Source organism: Rhagoletis zephyria, unplaced genomic scaffold, assembly GCF_001687245.7.
Source record: "Rhagoletis zephyria isolate East Lansing unplaced genomic scaffold, Rhagoletis_zephyria_1.1 Rzeph_scaffold_00317, whole genome shotgun sequence".
Classification (NCBI taxonomy): domain Eukaryota; kingdom Metazoa; phylum Arthropoda; class Insecta; order Diptera; family Tephritidae; genus Rhagoletis; species Rhagoletis zephyria.
The window spans coordinates 20573-44231 of NW_016157401.1; the positions used below are offsets into that span (position 1 = coordinate 20573).

The window sequence follows — 23659 nt, forward strand, 5'->3', positions numbered from 1 at the left end:
TCTGAAAACAACTAAATAGACTTGAATAGCAACTGCAAAAACTGAGCAAGAACACATGCACATTAGAGTGGTCCAATTTTTGTATGGAGCAAGAAAATGCCATTCTATAAAACGGTTTTTTTCCTTTTGATATTTGAAATATCTATACCAACTTTCAATTTTTTACTGTAACCAATATAGGGTGCTCAGTGACCCTGAAATGCGCTACTGGATCGCTGTGAAACAGGCAAAAATATTGGCGATTCTTATAAAAGGCTACTGTTGCTATGATAAGTGAAGCTTGTGATATTTTTATAGATAGTTTAAATTTGAAATGTCTTTAGGTTGCTTAACCAATTATTTGATAAAAATATGTACACTATACTTCTAGAGTAAAATATTAGCATCATGAGCAGCTCCTAAATTTATACTTAGAAACATATAGTTTGGTATCCAGCAACTCTTTCGACAAGAGGACAAATTTTGCCCCAGGTGCCCCCAAACCCTATCTCGAGAAAAAAAATTTTTTGGACCACTCTAATGTACATACATACATACATACATATGGTAAGTAGTATTCATGTCTGTATGTAGCTCAAGCGTTTGGCCATCATCACCGCCGCCACTCTCTCAGCGCAGCAGTTCAACAAACTAATTGGCATTTGGCGGCGGAACCATAGAATGGATTCTCTAATACTATTTTCAAGGGAGTATTGCTTTGATAACAATGCGAGAGGTTAACAATGAAAACCAAAGCGCTGATCTTTTAAACTTGAAAATTTGCCAAAACATTTGCTTCTTTGGGAATGCGAATCGAAAGCGAAACCGGAATAGATTTAGCGTCGAGCGTTCAACTTCATTCAATGGCTGCTTTCATTACGGTTTTAGGTATGTTAGATGCCAGACACAGTACAAAACGAAAACTTTGACCTCAACATCGCTAAAATGAAGGCCTCGGTGCACCGAACCTCCAAACTCCCCTACGGCAGAAAAAGTCAACAACAGAGGCACGCAGTAGGTGTAACATAGGCACCCACTAACATTCAAGCCTTGATACCTTCTGGTAAGAAAAGTCCGAAGGCTATTTCCCCTTACAAAGACTTGACCAGAGCACAGCCCTCTAACGCTATCCAGCAAAGTCCGACGTACCAATATTGGTATGGCTACTTTTGGTGATCAGGCAGGGTCCGAAGAACTTTGTAACGGCGCATGAATATAGTCCACAGACAAAGTCAATATGTAATTCTGGATCTCGACGTCAAAGTGTGTTGAAAGGCGCAGGTCGCTAAGAACGGGGACGGGTAATGATCCTTCGTACTGGCAACGGAAGTTGGTCCAACCAGCATTGGCAAAAGTAGTGCAACATATGAACCAGGACAACCCAGATACATTCTCATCATTAAAGTACAGACACCGGCTGGTTACATTGGTAAGTAAGTTGTCTGTGACGTGGAGCTGTGTAAGGTTGTATTCGATAAAATATTCTAAGGCTACCCACGAGCTACTCTGAAAAATGTTGATATCCCAAAGCGGGCACAACACTGGAACCAGCGGGAGTATCAGAGATACTTCAAGAGTTTAATTCGAAGAAACGACAAAAAGATGGGTATAGCATCGGAAAGATCAATGTGTACAAAATCTACATAGAGAGTCTACAGACATATTGAATATCCCCCCATCTACCGTGAGATGGATGATAAAATTAAGCTTTTTGTTAGGACAATGTTTGGACAGGTCCGGTAAGGAGTTGTACTCGGAAAGCGGTCAACTTCGTTGGGATGGGTTTTTGTATCTGCAGCTTCTCAGTAGATATTTTAGGCGATACTTATGTAGCTTTTGAGCCTAGGAGAAAATAGTAGGCAAGAGCACTGAAAGTAAAGCCGCGAGTCAGGATCAGCCTCTTTAACTTTGTTTATCTATAAGGTCTTATCAAGTGTAGTGTGTAAAAGGCTAAAGCCCACCGGCTTTAGATCTCGTAAATCGGACATGGATTAATTATTCACTATTCAAAAGAATTGAATTTGATTTCCCAGCAAATTTAATACATACGGTTGTGTGAGGGCTGTTCGATACCAAATAAGGTTTCATAGCCAGAATGACGTCAAACAAGAGAAGAAGAATAGTTTAACATCATACGCTATTGCAGGTCCGATTACTGAAGTTATTACGCATAAATACATACTCCTGTTTTTATAACTGATCCATGCTGGAAAAAAAATTAAGTCACGCGGTGATGTTGTAGTTGTTGTTGTAGCGGCTACTAAGCCCCGCTCGGATCAGCTAGTCCATCAACGTTGTCGTCAGTCTCAGCTAAAGGGAAGCCCAGCAAGTGTGCAACTTCCATTGGGTCTGCCCATAGAGACGATTCCCATTGCAGCCCAATATACTCAAAGCATAGACAGACGGCAGCGTTGCACCGGATAAACTGGTTAATTCGGAATTAGCTCGCGAATTAACTGCAGTTGAATTAGTCCTGCAGCTAATCCTCAAAATTAATGTAGATCAGAAGAATTTCAGGTGCCAACACTAGCCAAAATGACCAGCTGTTGTTTATTGTACAAGTAAGCAAACAAACTAAGCGATTTTGGTCGATCCTCGATTCGAGCGATTGACAATATTTTTTTTATTTGTATTTTATTTATTTCTTTGATTTACATGCATGGTACAATAAAAACAGGTAGAAGCCAAATTGACATCAAACCTACAAAAGTCAAAGTTTTCGGGAGAGTAAAAATAAAAATGAGCGTACGGAAAAATAAAAAAATTACATTTCGCTGGTTGACGTTTTTAAGTAAATTTGAAGTGTTCTATTTATTTATTTTCTTTAGTTAAAATTTGTTAATTTGTATGTTCTTTTCTACTTTTTTTATATATTGAAAGTTTATACCTATTTATAGTACCTGTTTTAATTTTGTATAATATACAAATGTATGTATAAAGGGATATATGTACTAGGCATAACGTTGGGCAATCAATAAAACAACGGAACACAAATAATGATTGCGACATTCCCTGGAATGCATTTTCAATAAGTTTGGCTTTCTCCAACTCTGTCTTGAGTGCTGAGTTTTCACCCTCCAGATTTTCAATTCTTGACTTCAGCAACAGAATTTCGAGTTTGTAGCTGGATTGTTCTAAGTCTCCACTAAACGACTTAAATTAAAAATATTTCTATAAATATATCGCGTTTTAACAATGCTTACTCAGTTTGTGAAGCGCGATCATTTATTAAGCTTTCACAACTTGATTTATGAGTTGCAGTGTTGTTGGAAGGACTTTCCGGCATAAGGGTCATAGGAAGAGCACTTGGCATCAAACGTGCCTTTCCTGTACCTCCTGGTGCATTTATGAAATCTGCTGCTTTAAAATGCTTAACGCACAGCAAGGCATTTCGCTGCAGCTCTACCCCACAGCTGCTTTCCCAACGCTCCTTACGCCGAGGGCATTGAGGCACGTTAAAAAAATTAGTGATGTCTGCATTATATTTAACACCACATAAAAAACAACGCTTCAGGTGCTGCATTTTTAACACATACACTAAGTATAAACCGCACAACACTACAAAAATGCAAATGTTAATTAAAATTTGTTTTTAACGAACATTCAAAAAAAAAACAAACGACATGACATTTTAAGCGTAACGAAATATAGGAAATAAAATAAAATCAAGTTGAAGTTTAAAGGTTGGTTCTCATGAGAGCAACGTCATTTTGGCTTCTACCTGTATTTATGTGCCTTGGTATTTATGTGCCTTGATTTACATGTACATTTTACTTTACTTTTTTCTTTTGTTCAATTTTGTATATCATTTAATCAAGGTACATTGAACAGATAGTATCAGTAGAGCAGCTGATTTGATTTATTTTCAAATTATTTGGTCTCGAAAATGTCAAATATTTTTAATTTTTTCTCACAAAAATTCTGAATTGTTAAAATCCATTTGCATGTGAAACCTTTTTCCATACAAAACAAGCGATTGAATAGCAGCTTTTGGAACGTTCGCCCAACTCAGCAGCACAACCGCTGATTACTGGCCCTTGTAAAGGATGGATCAATGCTTCGAGAAGCAAACAAATTTACTAGGAAAGAAAGTTGCAACAATTTTTATTTTTTCCAATTTCAATTTTTTATTTTTTATAATTTTTTGTATTTCACATGGCACGCTTTGATTTAGAAGAAAAAATTCAGAACAGTTTTTGACACTCTCGATACCAGAAGCAACAACAAAATACACGCAAATGTTGTTTTTGCTCTACTGATACTACCTGTTTAATGTGCCTTGCATTTAATTTATTATTAGGTAGTTGAAGATTTTGCAGTGTAATTTTAATAAAATGTCCACAACTATAATTACATTAAGAAAATAAAAATAAAAGTAAAGATTGAATGTATTTAAAAATTAAATAAAAGTTCTCGCGGCTCGCTAATCCGCATTACTGTCGTCTGTCAGGGTACAATTTTGATTAGATCAACTGCGCTGTTAATCCGGATAAACTCTGCCGTCCGTCTATGCTTTTATTGACTTGCTACCTGAAGCTGGCAAAAATACACACACACATACGGGGAGTGATGGCCATGTTTAGGAAAATAGTCTGAAGACCTTCAGCTCTTAGGGCCAGTTTTTCACTGCACAGCTGTGGTTTAGACTTATGGGGTATTCACAACGGTGTCGTAAGTGTCGTACAGTTGTATGTCGTAAACTTTAAACGCCTAAAAAATATATTACGGGGGTTCGCAAAGTACCATCAAAGTCATATTGAGAATTTTCGCAGTGTTCAAAAATAGTTGATTGTGGTTTCAGGTTGTCTAGACATTTATTTAAGCTTTTAAAGTTTACGACATACAACAATATGACACTTACGACACCGTTGTGAATCCCTCTTTAGTTTAAACGCTCGAGCTGGCTGGTTTAAACTAAGATTAGTCAATCAAATGTCGTGTTACTCGGGTGTACGTGGCGTATGAGTAACTTTCTTTCCTGCTCATCTTTCATACAAAAAATCTTTGCATATTTTCATTTGACCACTCATTACTTCTTTATTTATCCCTCGCTTTCCTTCATTAGTAACAGGCTTTTGCACAAATGCAAAAATTTGGCACAGAACCTGTTATTTTTTAAATTTTTCTTCTGTTAAAGTTTGATTTTTGTTTATTAAAAAATAAAAAAACCTGGAATGATTAATTAATTAGTTTAATGTTTTATGGATAATTTTATTAGCTTTGGTTTGACGTTTCTCATTTTAAGATTGTTAAATTGGTTTGCAAGATATACGTGATTAAGTGGAACCACTTTTTGTTTTGATCTGAATAACGGTAAATTGAAAATATCTCGAAAACGTATCCATAGAAAAAAAACTTGATTTTCGGAATCACCGAGCAATTCTACATAGAAATTGGAAATTGGATAGTGGCATCCATTGAACATTTTTGCTGTAAACCAGCGTAATCTGAGGGGCTGATAGCCATTAATATCTCACCAAACGTTTGAAGGCTTATTAACTTTATATTCCTGGGCTAAAACTAAATAAACCAAAATGATAACCCATGAAGTTCAAAAAAGTCTACAATCGAAAAGATTCACATATATATACTCATATATACATATCTACATAGTATACATACATGTAAAACGTAAGGTGTGGAATTTAGCGCACATCCAATACTATTCGCCCGCTCTGCCCGCTGTGTTTTCATTCCCTACGATTTTCACATGCCGTCGAGCATCAGCCATATCCGCTAATGCACTTTTGCCAGTTGCTTGCTTGCTCGAACAGCAATCCCACTTAGCCTGTGGCTGCAGTTGCAGCTGTTAGGCGCGCGGCGCGTTCTTTCGATTGAGTTGTTTGTGTTGAAAATCCAAACTCGCGTAAATCCGTTTGAGGTTTTTGCACTTCGCCGCTGTCGGCGCTTCAATTGCGGAAAATGCAAGTATATGCTACATGCATATGTATGTACGTATGTACGTACGCATAAAAATATAGCAAACTATTTTTGAAATCAACGTGCATATTCGCATTCTTGCATATCCCGCACACACACACACACACACACACACACACTTAAATGTGAACACACTTGAACGCAACCGAAATGTACACGCACTGATGGCACTCGTCCGTTACCGTTGCACTAAAAAAAATTACATTCTCTAGCGGAAAATATTTGAGATGTAAAATTAGTACACAATTAGCTGTATTATTATTGCACGATGATATATCTCAATTGCTCGGCTTTATTAGTCATTATAGAATTTATGCATTCATTACCGATTTTTATTAACAGTGTTTATTTTTGGTGAAAGGCGAAGTGGTGAGTGCATCTACACGTACATATGCATGTATGTATGTATGTAGTTGAATGCTTGCAGTATTTATTTTTGGATAATAAATATACTCAAATACATTTTCTAGCAGTTATATATTCATATATGTATATAAACAAAGGTAAATATTGGCTTATTTTGGGGTAAATTTTGAGCCTTTCAGGTACTCTAGCAACTTACGATTTGCAGGCTAAACTTTCATTTTTAGAAATATTATCGCGTACAAATTTTATACAAGTTCAACAAATATTTTAATGCGAAAAAATTAAAAAAAAATTAGCAATTTTTTTTGTTTCCAAAATGCTCGATAACCGCTCGAAAGATTTTGTTTTTGTTTTCTTTAATCAAAAATTCAAGATTTTTCCTTTCATTTGGTATAGGGGTTTTGGTATTGGTTGGTATCTTGTAAGTATGTTTATTTGATTCAAATATATGGGCATAAATAATTTTCCATACAAAATCAGTTCGTCATCATTTTGCAAGGACGTGCATGCGCTGGAAGTGAGAGAAGGAGACAAAAAGTATTTGCGTGTAGGTATTTCGGCTTTTGAATAACAGATGGCGCAATATTTATAAAAGGCAAAGGTGAAGGGGAATACGTAGATGAAGAAATTGGTACACATAAAAGTAAAAACAAAGATATATATAAAGAAAAATATGAGGATGAAGATACATATAAAAGTAAAGATGAAGATTGAGGAAGAAAGATTAAAATAAATCTGGGGACTATTTCGGGATTTTAGAGATTTTCGTTATCGATATTTTTTATAAAAAATCTTTTATTTTTCCCTCCTGTTAAAGTTTGCATTTTTTTCATTCACAATGCAAACTTAAAATGAAAACATCTTGCGAAAATTACCAGATCTACGACCCAAAATTAAGTAAGCGTCCCAACAGTGTTATTAAACTTAATTTTTTTTCTCATTTTCGTTGTTGGTGTTTCCGACAGGGTAGGAGTGTGATGTCAAATTTGACAAGGGATGACGGAAAGTCGTTCCACATTACGTTAATTTTTTTTATTAATATGAGTGCCGCTGAAGGAAGTTTGTGTAACAAGTACGTAACATTTCTCTTTCAGAATGATTTTTGAGTTCAAATTAAAAAAAGATATCATAATTTGCGATCCCTGGTTTATTCAGAATTCATTCTGTGTGATCGCGGACTATTTCGTTATCGATATCATTATCGATAAGTATTTAGATCAATAAGTCAATATAGTCATAATTATCAATTCTGAAAATTATCTCGAAGTCTCTTCAGTCTTTCGAAGGACTAAATGAAAGATCTATTTATGTTTACGTAATAAGAAAAAAATAAAATAAATTAAAAATATATATCGTTTGCTTAGAGTGAACAGTTGCTAAGTCCGCTTTGGTATGAAAACTCATATTTTGATACAAGGGACCAGAGAAATTAAAAATGCATCGTTTCGAAGAGGCAACAAGTAGGTAATTATGTTTTCTTTTCCCGTTTATATTCAACAAAAGGAAAATTTGGTATGTCCAAAAGAAGCAAAATGGGACCTGACAACTTTTCAATCTAAGCTGGCGATATATGCATTTTTATTTTTAAGCAATAAAAACCAAAAATTAAATAAAAAAATTAATAAGCTTCAAAAAACTAAATGAAATTAAAACTAAAGTATTTTTTAACAATAAAATCTACAAATTTATAACAATAGAAAATAAGTTAAAGGAAATTTAAAATAACAACTAAATTTCTTAAAAAAAAAAATCCTAAACTTTTATTAAAACAAGAAGAAAAAATTAAATAAAGAAAACAAACAAAATATGTTTCTAAAAATTAGATCAAATTAAAGCAAATATTTTCCCTTTTGAAACAATAAAGTCTTAAAACTAAAATAAAAATAAATTAAACAAAAAGGATACATTAAATTGAAAACAAAGAAGAAATATATGAAACAAGTTTCTAAAAATTTAAACAATGAGAGATGAAAATATAAAGAAAATTTAATAAAAAGAAAAACAAACCTAAGCCGGAATTTATAAATGCACAGACGTTGAGTGCTATTATACAATTCTTTTGTATAATATTAGCTGTATCATTTAATAGTTATTGAATTTTTCTTTATTTTAAAATACTAATCTAAAGTTGTATATTCTTTTATTCTTTTATTCGTTAATTTAAAATTTTATATCTATAAAACCTTAATTCAAAATTTTAACAGTTTCTTTTAACTCCGACTATGTGGCAACGAGAATTCAGTAATTGTGCTAATGAAACACAGCTTAGTGCTACCAACAAGGCTCAAATTGCGAATTCGTTCCAATTCGCTATGGGCAGCTCAAAACATCTAAAGCCGTGCTTTAGTATCATTTGCAAATGCTTTGAGGGGCATAAATAAACGTTTTGTTACATTTCGCATTAGTTCGCAAGCCTAATCTTTGTAGAAAACTCATTTTCTTATAATTTCAGACCAATTTGCTCTTCCAATCATAAGCTGACGCTGCCACTTAGCTTGAAAGTTTCCCATCGGAAAATGTCTCAATTGAAATACACTCAGCAACAGATTGGCAACACCGCAGCTGCAGCTGTCAGCGAGCAGAAATGGCGCTGTTGAACATGAAGAGAAAATTGTTGAGGCATTCGAAAATCGCTCTTGTACGGTGAAGGTGGAAAGAATGTTGAAAGCGGACGTAGCGCAAAACATGTTTTCTTAAATCTGGATTAAATTCATAATTTCCGAAATTCAAAACTTTCGATTTGGATGCAAAGTGTAGTTTGTGTGTTAATTGCAATACCGGGAACACTCTGAACTGGTGAACATTTCAAATATTCGTGTTGTTAATTTGTGAAAACCCGCTCTGATTTCCAACTCCGTTTACCTGCTTCATCGCTCGCTCGCTCGCCCGCCCGCCTTTCGTCGCGTTGCGTTGTTTGTGAATCGAAGAAAAAAGAAAACGGCAGAAACAAGAAAATTGGTATAATTTGCAACTCCTTCGCAGCTGCAGCAACAATTACGACAACGAATTTAAACCTCAACCATTTATTCTGTGAATTAAAATCTATTGACTAATTTTTAAAGAAATTAAGTGAATTGTGTTTCATGCTAAAACTCGAAAAATGTTGAGTTGACCCACGAACATAACCAGTGCTGTNGATTAAGTGAATTGTGTTTCATGTAGCTAGTAGCTAAAACTCGAAAAATGTTGAGTTGACCCACGAACATAACCAGTGCTGTAACGAACGTGCGAACAAACGAATGAAAAACGAAAGCTGTTAAAAAGAAGTTGGGGATGTAGTAGAGCAGAAAGAAGAAGTGATAAATTGAATGCGAAATGCATAAAACGTAAATGCCTACCAACGAAAAATAGTATATGACAAAAACAGTGAAGAGAAGCTGCAGCAGTGAAGTCAAAGAATAAAATTAACGAAAATACCAAATTTTAAACAAGTTCTTGTGTTCGGAAGCAAAAATCCAATGAAAAATTATGATACAATTTCTTTTAAGTGAAATTTTGCAGTGTAAATTTAAGCCATTCGAAGTTTGTGCGACTTGTGTGTGATTCATTGCTCGCATTGAAATATTTAAATAGTTAGCACATCGGGCTTGCGCTGAGTGTGTAGTTCTTGGGTAGCAACTCNGATTCGAAGTTTATGCGACTTGTGATTCATTACTCGCATTGAGATATTTAAAAAGTTAGCACATCGGGCTTGCGCTGAGTGTGTAGTTCTTGGGTAGCAACTCCACAGCATCACAAGTTGGTCAATTTACATGTTTAGAAGTCTGTCTATAATTGCGACTGAGTGACAAAAATTTACTGTAAAGCAATTGTTGCATAAATAAATTTATCAATACCAATTATTACAGCTCTTTTGAAAGCGTACGCGTGCGCATAACAAAAAAGAGTTTGTTAAAATTTGTTAGCAAAAAGTGTGAAAAAGTTTGATTGGCAATTTCAAATTTATTTTCTTAGTCAGTAACTAATAGCTGCGCAGCAATTTCGCTTTTTTTTAGCTTTTAAAACTTGTTTAAAATATTCAAAAGACCAACAGATTGAACGACAAGTATCAACATGTTTACCGAAGGTATTTTCCCAATTGGTGATGGCCTCTTGGATATCAACGAGGAACGACTTAAAGAACTGCTGGTTGCAGAAGATATTAACGAAATTTATGAATTGGAACAGACACCATTTGCCAGGTAAGCATGCGTTTATCTATACATATATCAAATTAAAGTGCAAGCTGCATAGGTTAGTCAAAAATTGCCAGATTTCAAATCGGTGAACTAGATAAAAAAAAATGTAGGCAGTGTCTATTCATACGCGCCACGGTAACTTTTACGGTAGATCCACGATAAAATTTACCATAGATCTACGGTAAAAAATTGCCGTAGATCCACGGTAAAATCTGAGAAAGTGTATGTATATTTACCGCGAATTTATGGCAAAAAATTACCGTGGATTCAGGGGGATTTTCAAAGTTCGCGCGAATAACTGTGGTTATCTATTTTTTCAAGCAAACTTTAAAATATATTTATTTTTAAAAAAATAAAACTTAAAAATTAAAAGATATATATTTTTGTATTAAAAACTAAAAAAGATTCCGTTAGATAGATAGATAGATAGAAAGTTAGAGGCTGTGCACTGCGACCTTAGGTCTATTGTGCCCTCGGAGCTCATCATAACACATCGTCCAGTCCCAATGCTCTGATGAATCCGAGCAGTTTCGAGGGAGGTAGAGAGTGTATATGCGTAACCTCTGGCCACATCCTTCCCAGGTGTGTTAGCCTTCTTCTCGCAACCGCATCGCACTCAAATAGGATATGCCGCGGGGTTTCTGGTGTCATGTCGCAGTACCGACATAGATCGTTCGCACTGATCCCCAGGTTATGCATATGGGCACGCAGTCTGCAGTGCCCCGTTAGCATTCCTGTCAAGATTCCTGTCAAAAATTCCGTTGCAGAGGATTGAACTCGGATCTCTCGAATGGCACGAAAGTGCTCTGCTCACTGGGCCATTGCCACTGTTACACCAACGTTATCGAAATTGAAATTTATTGATTCTTCTTTACTTAACTTAATGTTCATTAAATGCCTTTAAGTAATCATTAAACGACTCTGAGTGCGGCTGTTATTACTAATTTTATTGGGATTTTTTTTTGATTTATAGTTTTGCAACACATAGTTTTTAGATTTTTTGAGTTCCTTTAAATTAGGATATAATTATTAAAAAATTAACCACTTAATATTAAGAGAGCTCATACCATACAAAGGCCATAGAAGAAAGTTTGGTGTTGATTTTGACGGCTGTTTCAAACAGTTTTGTACTGGATTTATAATTATGAAACGGAGTGTATAGCCGCGCTACTAACGGCGGGCTAAATTAGCTTAAATGAGGGTTAAAGTGATTGGAGCATGTTTATAGTCAAAATGAAGTCGATTAGTTGAAGCTTTTTTGACAGATGAAATTTTCTCCCACAAAATATCAAGAAAATTTAAAAGGCGTCGTATGACATGTCGTCCGCCATCATTCCTAAAAAAATTGTGTTATTTCATTGCTCCAAAGCATGTTATAAACCTCTGGTCCGCACCATGACTTCAACGCTAGGGTTAAAGCTTTCCGCTTCGTTAAATTTTCTCGCTTCAACAGAGAAACTTTACGATCTATTTTTCCTGGTACGCTCATCTTGCAGAATGGATGCCGTATAGTTCTCGCTGATAGGTATCAGCCAAATCGCTTTTGATGGCTTAAAAGGATCCCTCTTGGCACGTGTAACAACTAAATTTGCAATAGCAGTAATCTAGAAGAAAGCGTTTTAAAATTAGAAGGATTTATGGTATGCCAAAAGAACTATGGGATTACACTTCCACAAAAGACTGTAATGGGGTTATGCTTAAAAAAATGCAGAATGGCTATGGAAACAAGCCGCGAATATCAGGCTGGCCTGTAAAGAACCAAATTTTGTTTTGTTTTTTTTACGCAGCTTTTCAAAAAAAAAAAATTTTTTTGCATATTGAACCAAACCCCTATATCCCTACCTTAGTCGACGCGCTTGAGGTCATTTGAAGGTCAAGTTTCAAGGTTTGTCGTAAAAAACCTATTCAAAACATTAACTATTTGTCTTAATATTTGAATATGATTTTGAAATTTGCAACAATTTGATACGAACGATGGATGCGGGTTAAGATACAAAAATATGTTGATACATATGTATGATCATTAAAATTTGTAATAGGCAAATCGGAACTATAACATAAATACATATTTGCGCCAAGATAAACCAATTTTTATGCAATTTTTATTTCAACCCTTTTTTCGTTATCCACTTTCTTTTCAACAAATTTTGTGGGTTCTTTATAAATCTCGACACCGCCAAATTAAAATGCAGCAAAAATGTAGAAAGATATGTACAAGTCATTAATTGCGATTTTTTAATTGCTGTATCCCAACGAAGTAAACAACTGTTTTTTCGCAAAACTAGGCACTTACATACATATTACTTTTATACAAACGTTCATTGCTATTTAAAGACACCGATAATAGCGGTACATTATGGCCAGCTTTTTTAGGTACATACATATTTGTCTTCTATAACTGGTTAACTCACTAAGCTGTGTAGTTACCCGATCTAAACACCACCACACGTTCAATCATTAACGTCCCATAAAGTTTGTAGAGAAGTCAGTCAGCTCGACAGTCAGTTGAGCAAACTGAATTGCCATAATTCTTTTCGTCGCGAATTTATTTTGCTTTGTTAGCAGTTTTTTATTCTTGTGGATCCTCTTGCTTTTCAGTAGCTATGTGGCTATTTGTACATATTTCGCTTTGTTTTTGTACCAATGCATTTGATGTTTAATATTAAAAGTCTGAGCTTTGCAGTCTCATTTTGGTGAAACAATTCGACAGCTTCAGCCAATTCTCTTGCACATGTGTGTACATAAAATAAAGACCCTTTTCAGGCATGTACCTTTAAAAATATAGAAAATATAACAAATATTGTCTGCATATGTCTTTGCGTGACAGCATTTAAGGAATATTGATGCATTTTTTATTTTTATGTCGTTAACTTAAAAATATACGTTTTTTTCAACAACAAATCGCACGGTTCCGGAGATTTGCCCATATATGTAAATCGTTATTGTGTATTAAAATAGAAAGGCCCTAACTGCATTTCTCTTCAAATACAGCACTGCTGAAAAAATCTTTTTAAAAATAAATAACATAGCATAAAATTTGCTACATTTTTCAACAAAAACAGCCTTTGGAGGAAATTCACAGTAAAGAGACTTGATTTTCTATGGAGTTTTTTCACCACTCCATAAAGAAACCAAAATGTTATAGCACCCCCATTTCAAAACGATATTGATTGCCACTAGTGCTTAATTATTAACTTTGAAGAATTTTCAATTAAAATACAGTCCATTCTCAAAAAAAAAAACCTATTTAAACCCAAGTTTTAAACTTTGTAAAAAATGTGACAAATTTTCACCTAAATTTCAAACTTTTTTTGTCAGAGTTAAAATTTTTTTGGGTACGCAGTTTTATAGCAAATTCAATGTTAGTCACAATGTGCGAGTTTCAAGTCACTAAATTTGTTTTTTTATATGGAAGAAACCCGCACCACCTTCGGCGAAAAAAATTCTAAAAAATTAACGGTGATTTTTAGCCACTGGAAACTTGCACATTGTTAGACTAAAATTGAATAACGTCCATAAACCTAGCTGACCCAAGTCGCCAAAAATCAATAAAAATTAGCTAGGAATTAGGTGTCTTTTAGGTGTTAATTAGGGCCTCCAAAATTAATTTAGGTGTTCCTTTGGTTTCCGAGAAATTCGCAAAAATGTGTGGGTCAGCTAGGTTTACGTAAACCTAGCTGACCCATCGTTAAATTTAGGTTTTAAATTTTCCAGATATATGCTGGAATTAGGTGTCTTTTAGGTGTTCTTCAACGCCACNATACTGTATGTATGTGAGTAAGCATTTTTTTTCAATTGCTTTATCATGGTTTTTAATACCGCTTCACTTCAGGAATTATGTACGTATATTTGTACTTAACATTAAAGCGTGGTTGGCATTTTTTTATAGGATTTTGTTTTTTTATTCCGCTTCTTGGATTTTATCTTCACAGAAACGTTGCAAAAGTCTGCTGATTTATACGGTTCTGTCATCTCCCAACTTCAGTGACTTTGTTTATAAGTAAACACAAGCTTGTATGTATGTATGTATATATTCACTTTGGCATTCTATGCATGTTTGTATTTGTATTGCAAGGCACATACAAACTCTATGGTACTGTATGTATACAGGTAAACGCATATGTTTTCTCATATGCCGAAAATGCTGAAATTAGCTGTATATAGCATTATTAACAAACACCACAACAACAATAGCTGACTGAAAGTATTAACAAACAGGTGGTTTTCCATTGTTGATGATTTTTTTGTTTCGTTTTCTGGTGCGCGTGTGTGCGTTCCCCTCTCTACAATAATTCTACAATTTTGCCTGCTTCTGATGGCATGCCAAACTACATACATAGTACCTATATGAGGCCCTGAGGGCCAGAAGAGCCTATCTACAAAAACAAAATTTAGTAATATGAGAAAGAAGAATCTATAAAACATGAATGCGGTCTTTTACTAAAAATATCATTTCACCTACGTGATGGTACATATAACAGTAACAGAAAACTAAAAGGCTGTGCCTCGGGATATTGCCGTTTCGATGCAGTTAAGGTGCACCTCAACTTTATTTGAAATGTCAGTTAGGCTACTCTGGCGCTCAAGGCATCATATGAACATTTTGCCGCGTTGCCTAATGGCATTAAGGCTGTTGTAGTATTTACAAGCCGTTGGAATTTTATCTGAGTGAGATAATGTGCTTACAAACTCAGACCGATTGCCTATATGTACGTGTGTATGTACTTAGGGTGGTCCAAAAATGCATGTAAAAATGTAAAGTCGGAATTGCATTAGGCATTGTTCTAGGCCGAAAAAATTATGCCCTCAAAAAATATTTAGAAGCCGCTCAAAGCGCTCAAAGTTTTCCATGAATTTTATATGGAGAAAAGTCAATTTTCGTGGAAATGGTATGGAATTCTTAGAAATCAATGTTTTTCGCTGAGAAAACTCTGTTTTTCTTCAGAAGACTTCCAATAATACCCAATTTTTTAATACTAGTGATTTTTTATGGGCACCTCATTGCATTTTTTGGGGTTTTTAGGGGTCCTGTAAAAAAAAATCAACTTTAAAAAATGGTTAAATAATCAATTGGGTAATTTTATTAGAAGTCTTCTGAAGAGAAACAAAGTTTTTCCATCGAAAAATATAGAGTTTCAAGAATTCTGTACCATTTCTACGAAAACTTGCTTTGAGCGACCTCTACACATTTTTTGCTTTCAACAAGGGTATAATTTTTTCGATATAGAACAATACTAGGGGTGAGAGCACTAAAATTCCGACATTACTTTTTTTTGGAACACCCTAATGTACACATATAAGTATGCATGTCATTATGTAAATTTTATTATCTATTCTTTTGGAAAACCTATGCATTTTATTTGAAATATGGAGAAAAATTCTTCACTTTGGAGGAAAACACATGGTCACACGGTAGTTTTCACTCCATTTGTTTGTTCATTAGTTATTTTGTGTTTTCTTAAGCTGAACTCTTTAAATTTGTAGTAGTGACTTAAAGGTCCAATTTAAAGAATTTGCTTGTGTAAACTTTCACCCTCAGTAGATTTGCATAGGAATAGAAAATAAAACAAATTATGTCAGTTGTGGTTTAACCATTAGATACAATATGGATTTATGCGCTATAGCTGAGCAAATCACATACATACATATATAATTTGATTTGTATTAATCGCTTGCCCTTTGCTGTTGACAACATTCATAATTTGCATAAAAAATGTGTCATATGTATGCATGTATGTATGTAGCCACACTTTCTTGTCTAAATGCAATCAACCTTTTTTTTATAATTTAAATTGAAAGCAGCGTGACAGAATGTTACAAATTGCTGACAACAGGAAGTCAATGCCACTTGTGGCGAGTACTGTCAATGACGTGTGGTGGTCAACGTTGCCGAGTGGCGAGTGCGTGTCTACTCCTTGTGTCCGTGGGCATTGGTATCATATTTTCTAATTAGGCCACGCTACTTAACAGTGGCTTTGACAGGTTACATTGTCCACGCTAACATCAAACCCACAGTCTATTAAGTTGTCGTTATTAAGCTTATAGAAGAAAAATCGCAAAATTGGTCTGACATCATAATATTAACAAACATATTTAGTAATACTTAAACTCTTTTTAGTTACACGTAATAGAAAAGTATGTATGTATTGTAGATATGTATGTATGTGGGATGTTGATGAAACTTAATTTTGAANATGACATCATAATATTAACAAACATATTTAGTAATACTTAAACTCTTTTTAGTTACACGTAATAGAAAAGTATGTATGTATAGTATTGTAGATATGTATGTATGTGGGATGTTGATGAAACTTAATTTTGAATGCAACTAAATTTTTACATCTATTTTATGGTTTCTGTTATTAAAAGTTTTTCTTTTGATAAATTGGCCCACCAATCTACCATAATCTTTGTTTGATTTTATTTTGAGATTCATTTATTTATTTATCGGAGGATGATTTGTTTGTTGTTTACGCTGTTATAGAAGGCGAAAAAAAAGATATAGACATATGCGCAGAATGAAAAGTGAAAACGACTAAATAAGCCATGTCTGTCTCTCACACAGGATAAAACACGAAAAAATTGAAANATGCAACTAAATTTTTACATCTATTTTATGGTTTCTGTTATTAAAAGTTTTTCTTTCCCACCAATCTACCATAATCTTTGTTTGATTTTATTTTGAGATTCATTTATTTATTTATCGGAGGATGATTTGTTTGTTGTTTACGCTGTTATAGAAGGCGAAAAAAAAGATATAGACATATGCGCAGAATGAAAAGTGAAAACGACTAAATAAGCCATGTCTGTCTCTCACACAGGATAAAACACGAAAAAATTGAAAAAAACGTGCAAATCAAAATTTCTTACATAAGTTTCTCAAGGCAGTTTGGTATGGAAAATTGGCGAAATCGGACGGTAACCACGCCCCCTCACGCCCCAATGACTGGGTTTTCGAATAAAGTAACAACTACGATATTTCCGTAAATACTGAATACAAATAGTTGAAAGCTGGAATGTCAATAAGAATTTCGGCGCAAAATAAAATTAATTTTGAAATTTCTGAAAATGGGCGTGGCTCCGCCTGCTTATGTCTATATACATACATATATGCAACCCCGTAACCGACGAAGTATCAATTTCTACCAAACTCGGTACAGTTATTGCCCTTGGTACAAAAAAGGAATATGTAGGAAATTTTTGAAATATGACTGAAATAAACCCCACTTTTAGAAATACGAAAACCCTTGTATTTTAATAACTAAGGACGTTAATTTACTCCAAGTCAATGCTTACAACAATCTCTTAACTAGAAATAAGATGTAAGTATTGATTTTTGGAAAATGGGCATGGCACCGCCCACAAATACATACCCTGACTCGACTGAGCAATTATGAAAAAAAAACTATGTATAATCTACTTGTTTCTACTACAATTCATGGCATTATTGCCTCAAGAACTTCCTATGCACCATTTATAAAATTTGAAATATATTTTGTTGGCAACAGTTTCCTCTAATTCGTTTGCAAAAATTAGCTGCATACAGCAAAAATCAAAAACAAAGAAAACTAGCCAAGTACTTTAAATGGTTAATGGTTGACAGACGAAGATTTCGGTAACCAAAAGCGAAAACTGAAGCAGACGAAAGCAACAACATCTAAAAGAAAGTCGTTAAATGAAATTGCAGTCGCATTTAGGAGGTCCACATCACATGTACATACATACATATATTTGTATATAGGTACATAAATAAATTGCGACGCGCCGGTTAAAGTGAGACTATATTGGATACAAGTCCATGCCGATAGCAGCATGAGTAGCATCGCAGTCAGCTTCTGACGCGCTGTAGCCAGACAATACTTGGTCGCAGCAGCATCAGCAGCCATCAGTCCAGCTCGAAAGCCACAACAATGCGACGCAAGACAACTTCAACAAGACCAGTCCAATAAACCAGACCCGACTCGACCAGTGGTACCCAACAGTGTCCGTCCGTTCAAGCGCGTACAACTGCAAAAACGAGTTTCTTTAATATTTTATTTTTTGCTTATTTGCCTTTTATTTTTTATTTTTTTTTTTTTTTGTATTTCACTTGCATGTTTTTTCGTGCTGATACATTTCTTGAGTTGTTATTAATTTTTCGTTGATTTTGGGCTGCAACGTGCTTTGTGTGTTTGCAAGCAATTTTTTGCAGGATTTTTCTAACAAAGGCTACAAAAGAACATATTAAAATTTAGCTGGTAGTGTGGAGTTATTTGCTAAAATAAATGCAACAATAACGAATAAAAATTGTTCATTTAGCTGCTCGTTCTCTGGCTATCGCCGCATTATGCATATTTTGTTCTGTGTGGTTTTTACAATTATTTCTGCTTGCCATATCTCCTCCATGCTCTCCTTCAAATGTTACATAGAAGAAACCTTTTGCTGTTGCGACGTTGACTCGCCCTTTTTGCATTCGCCACATCAGCTGCCAGCTGGAATCGCATTTATATGTGTGTTTGTTTTTGCATGTGTACCTACATATGTATGTATGTAGTATGTATTTATGTATATTTGCAAACATTTTCATAGTTCTTTAAGTAGCTGTTAGATGTGGCAAGTGCAAGTCCTTTTCGAAAGTCTGTCAAACTCAAGAATTTCTAAAAGAAATGTAAAGTAGCTTTCCAAAGCAGTTTTCATTTCTGAAAATCAAACTTTCCGATACTAGGTACTTTTTGTCTGTTTACACAGTAAATGCAGACAAGTCCACTTTCAACTATGTTACCAGAAATTTGTATGCTTATAACAAAATTAATTACCTGACAAATTTTCTAAACCTGCTAAAATGAGCACAAAGCAGTCACAAAGTGTCTAATGCATTAGCATTTAAATACTCCATATCAGTAGAATAAATTATTTGCACGTATTTTTCATATTTTATTCAACATTTTTATAATTTATCAACAAATTCGCCAAAAAAGTCATCACACGGCAACACTCCACTCCATTGGTTTGACAGCACTTGCAGCAAAAATCAAAATTGCTAGTGCAGCAGGAGCAAATTAAAATTATTGCTCGTAAGCGATTTGCAAAATTGCAGTTGCAGTTTACACCTTGCAATTTTTATTTCCGAAAGTGATTTCTGCAAATTTGCAAAAAGGACTCTCTTCTCTGTTTACACGGGAAAGTAGACTTTCGATTTCGCATTTTGACAGCAAAATGCATCGAAAAGCGCTTGCATTGCCACGTTTAGCCGCACCTTTACTCATTAGTTTTTATTTGCCAGTCGACCGTACTTCTGCTGCAGTTGCAAAGGCCGCGGCTACCGTGGCCAGTGTGTTCTCAATTTGCATAAATGTTTGTATGGGCGCTGCATACATACGTACATTAGAACTATAGTAAATAAAAGCATTTACACATATTTACATGCATGCATTTTTATTCTTTACATTTCCGTCATAACCTCCACTGCATACAATGCCAGTTTTTGTCTTAAGTAGCCTTTGTTGTAGTTCTCTTTGCTAAGTTCATCTTCTTTCCAGCTGTCCGTGTGCTTGTTTGTTGCTTTCGTAACTGCTATATTTATCTGATTACAACATACGGCATGCTCTGCGATTGAATATACCCAAGCACTTGCTGGCCCGGCACGGTGGCCCTTTGTTTTGTTTGCCTTCTAAGGTGTATATGGCAAAAGCAGCTGTTCTGAGATATGTATTTCGCAAACATTTATCTTTTCAGTTTATTAAACTTTGAATTTATCCAATGTACAAAATGAAGACACACAAAAATTTCGAAATTAAAAAAAAAATGTAGGGGTCGCTGCCATGATTTCAAAAAATTTTGTGTAAGTCTTACGCCACATAAGTTTTAAGGTCAATAACTCCTCTTTTCAATTTAAAAGTGTCAAGTTGTTTATAGATAAGTGCATCATGCTTTTATTATATTTCACCAGTTTTTCGATGAGCTAGAGATTTGAAATTTTGAATTTAACTCAGAACCCGATGACAATGCGGGTGTCGATATATTTGAACACCCCGTATTTATTGACCTATATGGTTCATATTTGTAAAGTATATTACCTATTTACATGAAAAGGAATAACCACACAAAATTTACGCGATAGGTGCCGCAGCAGTTCAGATATTTGGAAAATCCGTATTTATGTAAAAATTTTTTTCATATTTAGAACGTGTATTACTTAAATGGAAAGATATAACTCCACAAAAAATTTAGCAATTAGGTGCTACGGGGTTCTATTTTTTTTGTTAACCACTAATACAAGTTTGTCTCTAAAATAATTGTTTTCCATTTATTACTTGTTTTAATAAAAAAAACTGCAAACAACACCACTCTGCAACTGTCAAAATGTACAAATCAGTACAAAAAGGCACCAATCGCGTGATTTTGGCGTTTGATAAGAAAACTGTATATCAAATTTTAACGGTTAAATTAAAATTTTTATTATACAAATTAAACATTTACGGTCCCTGCTTTAAACCGTCGTTTTTTTGTGGTGCTGGTGTTTTTCCCTCCAAGACTAAACGTCTTTTCCGTTGACCGTTGTTTTCAGATAACTCGAAATATGCACATACAATTTACTCCTTCGCCAGTTGCAAGTTTCGATCAAAAAATTGTGTCCCCTATTTTTCGTCCTCCATGTTATTGTTTTTGCTTTCAGTTTGTTTTTGTTTTTTTTAACCGACTTCCAAAAAAGGAGGAGGTTATCAGTTCGTCGGAATATTTTTTATTTTTATTTTTTATGTATGTTACCGCATAACTTTGCACCACCAGAGGTGGTCCCATACTAATTTGGTTAAGATCCGCTCATTGGATCATGAAATATATAGATATATATATATTTTTTTTAAGTCGGTTTTTTTTTGCTAAAAATTACTTGTCGCCTACCATTTTTGTTTGCTTTATCGTTTCATTTTGTGCTGCAAATTTTTTGCGGTCTTTTCAACTTTCTTACCTTTTATATTATTATTGGAATTATTTATATGCAAGTATTTATATACGCATTTAATGCAATTCAATGCAGAAACTTAAATTGAAAAAGAGAAAAAAAAAATATCATAGAGGTATTCAGGCGTTAAAGCGAAATGCAATTGCAACGATGCAAAATGTGAAATTGCAAAATTTTATCAACAACAACACAGTCGAGAATCTCGCATCAGTCATTGCATTTGCTTACGGTGGGTATAGAGTGAAATGCAATGACTCGATGCGAGATTTTCGGCTGTGTTGTTGTTGGGAAAATTTTGCGATTTCACATTTTGCGTCGTTGCAATTGCATTTCGCATTAACGCTTGAATACCCCTAATAAAATGACACTCTACGTAGTATAAGCAAAGTCTTCTACAACTGCCTTCGCTACTCTAAGCACCTTCCCCCTTTCCTCGTCAATGTCGCCTTAACGCTTTTCTCCCCGCTTTCTTTTAGAGCGCTGCTGCGCGTAAAGTTAGTCAAGCACAACCGCAGCAGCACCTTTGCCGACATTAACTTTTTATATACAAATCGCCTTTTTTTAAATCACACACACTCATACACATTTCTTTCTGCATTTCTGGTTAAAATGTTGAGTTTCCACCGCCGGTTGTTGTTGTAGTTGTTTTCATGTGGCTTTTACGTGCCTATAATCTGCTGGCTGCAGTTCTACCAGAAGCCGCAGCTAAAGTCACGAAAGTACCGTGGAGCGGCAATGGCAAGACTTCTTTCTGCATACTTTTTTAGTCGTTTTGCCACTTTCCTCGTTTTACTATTTTATTTGGTTTATTAAATTTTTTGTTGGTTTGCTTTTTCACATTTTCTTGGTCCAACTTCTCTCCCAGTCACTTTTCCAGATTAGCTCAGCTGCTAAGCGTGGTTGGTATGCGCTGTCTCGATTGCCTGCCTGTTCGCTGTTGCTGCTGCTGCTGCTGCTGCTGCTCGTCATTGATGTTGTTGCCCATTCGCTGGTTGCAAGCCGCGTCTCCGGCTTTGGAGTCTGCAATTCCGCGTCCAATGACTGTGAAGGTCGTTCGCTTGTGTGCTTATGGATTCTTTAAACACTTTTCAGCTGTTTTCTTTTATACTTAATTTTTTTTTTCTTTTTTTTACTTTTATTAACTTTTCTATAGTTCATTTACTATAAGCGCGCGCCACTGTTTCCAGCTTTTTCGCTTCTCTTTCCACTTTACTCATTTTCTTGTAAATTTGCATTGCCTTTGTCTTTTTCCTTGCTTTACATAATTCTACAGAGTTGATTTGTGAAATGTTTTTGCATGTTAAGTGGCGAAAATACGTTACTTTTTAATAAAACCAATTCTTCACTCAGGAAGTTGAAAATTAAGAGTCAAAGACGGCACTGCAGTGATGTGTTGAAGAGGCGAATGAGAAGAGTAAGTTGGTTGAGTTGACTGCATCTACAAATAAATATTTGCATAACTGCAATTGCAAAGCTATGTATGTAGTAAGTATGTATTTTTAGGTAAGGGAGAAATACATTCTCAAAGGTAGCCTTGCATTCTCAAACAACAATATACGTATGTATGTATGTACAATAGTAGCATTGCAAATTGTTCATGAAATTATCAGATACTGTATAAGAAAGTGATTTTTATATTCTAAAATTCTGAGTTTCGTTCTTTTGAACCATAAACCTGCAATTTATGTCAGACCTCTCGAGATAGTTTGGGAATTTTCTCTAATTTTTTTTTGAAATTTCGGCGGCTTTTCCTACTTTTCGTTATTTTGTTGGAGTTTTAGATTCTATCTTTAAGGAAATTTGATGTTCGACGGTGTATTTAAATCTTCACTATGCTCTTTGTGAATCCCTCCGGCTGTAGGGACTACACTTATAAAAAGTTTCAGTAATTTGCAATTTATTTTGTCACATATTAGCGATATTTTCTAAGTAGATATTGCAAAAACCTTGCACCGTGTACGGATTGCACGGTTTGCAGAGTTTTTACTATAGGGAAACCGGTTCCACCGTGCACCGTGCAAAAGTTTTGCAAGACTTAGATAATACCCCTTTTTAGTTGTAATATTTTTGCCCAAGCTATGTATTTTTTTTCTTTATAATAAACAGCCTTAGTTTACTTATTATTATTTAAAAAATTATGTTAGTCTTAATTTCTATCTAAAGTCTTAACATTATCTGTATCTTTATCGATATCTTTATTTGTAAACTAGCCAATGCCCGCTTACTTCGCGGCGCCTAATAAGAGCTTTTC

The 23659-nt window shown here is 34.7% G+C and overlaps 1 protein-coding gene across 4 annotated transcripts in view; it reads left to right on the forward strand.

Moving 5' to 3' along the window:
* The first annotated feature begins 8923 nt into the window (after positions 1 to 8923).
* Drak (Death-associated protein kinase related) overlaps positions 8924 to 23659 on the forward strand; it is a 64381-nt gene continuing 49645 nt past the window's right edge. The window contains exons 1-2 of one of the 4 annotated variants that reach the window (XM_017610474.1): positions 8924 to 9243; positions 10134 to 10466. In XM_017610474.1, the coding sequence (XP_017465963.1) occupies positions 10339 to 10466 (128 nt within the window). In that variant the 5' untranslated portion in view covers positions 8924 to 9243; positions 10134 to 10338. Of the gene's footprint in view, positions 9244 to 9943; positions 10467 to 23659 lie in introns of those variants that run through there. The other 3 variants (XM_017610473.1, XM_017610475.1, XM_017610472.1) reach the window with 3 other exon arrangements.